The sequence below is a fragment of the Tarenaya hassleriana genome, unplaced genomic scaffold, assembly GCF_000463585.1.
Source record: "Tarenaya hassleriana unplaced genomic scaffold, ASM46358v1 Cleome10, whole genome shotgun sequence".
Classification (NCBI taxonomy): Eukaryota; Viridiplantae; Streptophyta; class Magnoliopsida; order Brassicales; family Cleomaceae; genus Tarenaya; species Tarenaya hassleriana.
The window spans coordinates 690,784-693,783 of NW_010960188.1; the positions used below are offsets into that span (position 1 = coordinate 690,784).

The following is a 3,000-nucleotide window of genomic DNA, read 5'->3' on the forward strand; positions in this document are numbered from 1 at the left end:
CCCCCCCCCCCCCAATTCGATTTCTTCTCGCGTTATTATGATTTTTGAGAATGTTTTCATGGATTTGTGGGTAATCTGGTTTGCTTCCTGGGAAAATTCCTGTAAGCTCTGTGACTTTGAGCTATAATGTTGCTGAACTGAGAGAACGGGACTATTATGTTCTTCAGATTTTTGTTCGGTTTTGGCTTCAGGTTCTGTGTCTTAATTTGTCGGATCTACTTGAGAACGCTTCCTTGCATTGAAAAATCTGTTTGGATTTCCGATTGTGTATCGACGAATGGGATAATTAGCGAGAGCAAATCGTTTGCTCGTTAATGCTATTTCATGTCAATTTATCCTAGAGTAACCAGCTTATCGTGAAGGAGCAAGAGCCGTATTGTGAGTGGTTTTATGGATGTTAGGATAAAAATAAAGATCATCCATATTCTGTTGTTTTATTGCTTTGAAGGTTTTGTAGCTTGTACTTTGCCGGATCTTAGTCATGTCGAGACGGCCAGTAAGCTTGACGAGACGTGTAGGTGATAGCGCAAGCTTTCCATTTGCAGGAGCATTGCACTCAAAGTCACGGTCATCTCCACTGTTATCTATCTGCCTTGTTCTTGTGGTACGATATATGCTTCATTCTACTCTTTTTCGTTGATTTGTTTCATATGATAGATTATTTGACCTAAAAAATCATTTGTCTCAGTGTTATGTTTTATAATTTCTAATTTTCAGGGGGCATGCCTTCTCATAGGTTATGCTTACAGTGGCCCAGGTGTGTATATCCTCAACTGATTGTACTTAGATGTCTTCTTGTAGCCTGTCTTTGCTTTGTAGTTCTGTCTTCTGACTTGATCCCTTGCATGCTTGACTGAGTTGCCTTCGCTTTCCCCCGATACAGGTATCTTCAAAAGTGTCAAAGACATCAGCAAGGTCGCAGGTATGCTCCATTTCTCATATTCGCATTTGTGATCATGTTCAATAAATTCCCTTTTTTAGAGAATGTTGGGTCAATGCCTTTTGCACAAATTGAGCTACTTTACTACGGTTTTGGACGTTTCAATTTCCGTTTTGCAATTTGCATTCATGTTCTCATTCCCTTCTGGCGTTTCTTCACTTTGACCGAGATGCCAATGGTTGATATCGGTTCGTCAATTTGGTGTGGGAAACACTGGTGAAATTTTGTGTCATAGAACTTGAATTGAATACTATTCATCAAATGGTGTTTTGACCATTACAGTTGCTTGACATAAGTTCAGTAGTATGTAATTGTGGGGGAAATAGTGTGTAGGGGTAACCTCCTTCGAATTGATTTCAAATTTCAGGTGACTATTCTTGCACGTCAGAAGTCCAAAGCGCCATTCCTGTTCTTAAAAAGGCTTATGGAGACAGCATGCGCAAAGTTCTGCACATAGGCCCAGATTCATGCTCGGTGGTTTCCAGTCTGTTGAAGGAAGAAGAGACAGAAGCATGGGGTATCGAACCATATGACATGGAGGACGCTGATTCTCACTGCAAAAATCTTGTGAGCAGAGGATTTGTACGTGTGGCTGACATCAAATTCCCTCTGCCTTACAAATCAAAGTCATTCTCTCTTGTGGTTGTTTCGGATGCTATTGATTACCTCTCTCCTAAATACCTTAACAAGACTGTCCCTGAATTGGCGAGGGTGGCTTCTGATGGCCTCGTTCTCTTTGCAGGTAACTAACCCTGAAACTTTAGACTTAGGATCTGAAATTAAGTATTTAAATGAATGATAATCGCCCACAATTCTTTCTGCGGCTAAGTCGTATCTTGGACTGTTCTAGGTTATCCTGGTCAGCAGAGAGCTAAGGTTGCACAATTGTCTAAATTTGGACGACCGGTAAGTCGAATACATACCATTCTTCCAATGGGCATAATACGAGAACCCTCCCATTAGAATCATTGGCTCTGTTTCTGGAATTAGTCATCTGCATCTCATCATGAGCTTTGCTTTTGGGTTAAGTCTGGGGTTTTGGGCATACTTCCGTTCCATAGAGCTCTGTTAAACACATGATATTGGTTAGTTTCTCAAGGGAAAGGGGTTTTTCTGTGTCTATTCTATATAGTTAGACTCCATATATCTTCAACACAGTTTAAACGATATGGACTAAATATAAAGGTGCATTCACAGGCTAAAATGCGAAGCTCGTCATGGTGGATCCGATTTTTCTTCCAGTCCAACTTAGAAGAGAACGAAGCCGCGACCAAGAAGTTTGATCAGGATGCCTCCAAGAGATCATACAAGCCAAACTGTCAAGTCTTCCACCTCAAACCTTTGCATTAGTAGGAACGTATACCAAAAAAAAAACTAAGTTATCTGTGTTTTTTTTATACATGCGCTTTTACATTTAAAGCAATAGATCAAATCCTTCCAAAAAATTCACCCCCCGCGTAGCAGATCCTCGTTGTATTTCGTGTGATATATTTTTGACATTGAATATTGTACTCTGCCACCTATTTATCAAATATTTTCATATTCATGTAACTCAGGTGAAATTCTAACACAAGTCTACAACCAAATCTGTCTGCTGGTTTTGTGTTCGCAGGTTCAACATCACCAATAATCCCCGCAGGAGCATTCCCCGTCTCTGAAGCAATGAAATCTAAGGTTATCCCTAACAGTGATCTCTCTTCCTGTAACTGCAGACATAAACTTTATTGCATTGTGGCAATCCCCACATATTCTTAGGTTCTTCACCACAACTATATCTTCCCCTTCACTTGTAGACATCAACCCGAAAGCAACAGCTAACTTCTCGCTGTGATGTCCTAACCTGATCTCCTTTTCCCCTTCCATGGCCTCGTCCTCTTTCACCATTGCCCACTTCTCCTCCATTACATACCCTTCTCTCTTGATCTTCTTCATCATCTCCTCTAGATACTCGTTCACTTCCCCTATCTTCGGGTGGGACCAATCTTCGGCCACAAACACATGTTTCTTCTTCTTTACCACAATCCAGCTACAACCCGGTTTCTTCCTTATCCCTCTTTCCC

General features: G+C 41.0%; 2 protein-coding genes across 3 annotated transcripts in view; one reads left to right on the top strand and one right to left on the bottom strand.

Moving 5' to 3' along the window:
- Positions 1–2,486, top strand: part of LOC104798342 (uncharacterized protein At3g49720-like) — a 3,158-nt gene extending 672 nt beyond the window's left edge. The window contains exons 2-7 of the mRNA XM_010520378.2: positions 449–604; positions 718–757; positions 884–922; positions 1,308–1,682; positions 1,791–1,846; positions 2,138–2,486. Of these exons, the coding sequence (XP_010518680.1) occupies positions 482–604; positions 718–757; positions 884–922; positions 1,308–1,682; positions 1,791–1,846; positions 2,138–2,290 (786 nt within the window). The 5' untranslated portion in view covers positions 449–481 and the 3' untranslated portion in view covers positions 2,291–2,486. The remainder of the gene's footprint in view (positions 1–448; positions 605–717; positions 758–883; positions 923–1,307; positions 1,683–1,790; positions 1,847–2,137) is intronic.
- LOC104798328 (pentatricopeptide repeat-containing protein At3g49710) overlaps positions 2,327–3,000 on the bottom strand; it is a 2,717-nt gene continuing 2,043 nt past the window's right edge. The window contains exon 2 of one of the 2 annotated variants that reach the window (XM_010520366.1): positions 2,327–3,000. In XM_010520366.1, the coding sequence (XP_010518668.1) occupies positions 2,561–3,000 (440 nt within the window). In that variant the 3' untranslated portion in view covers positions 2,327–2,560. The other variant, XM_010520359.1, reaches the window with a different exon arrangement.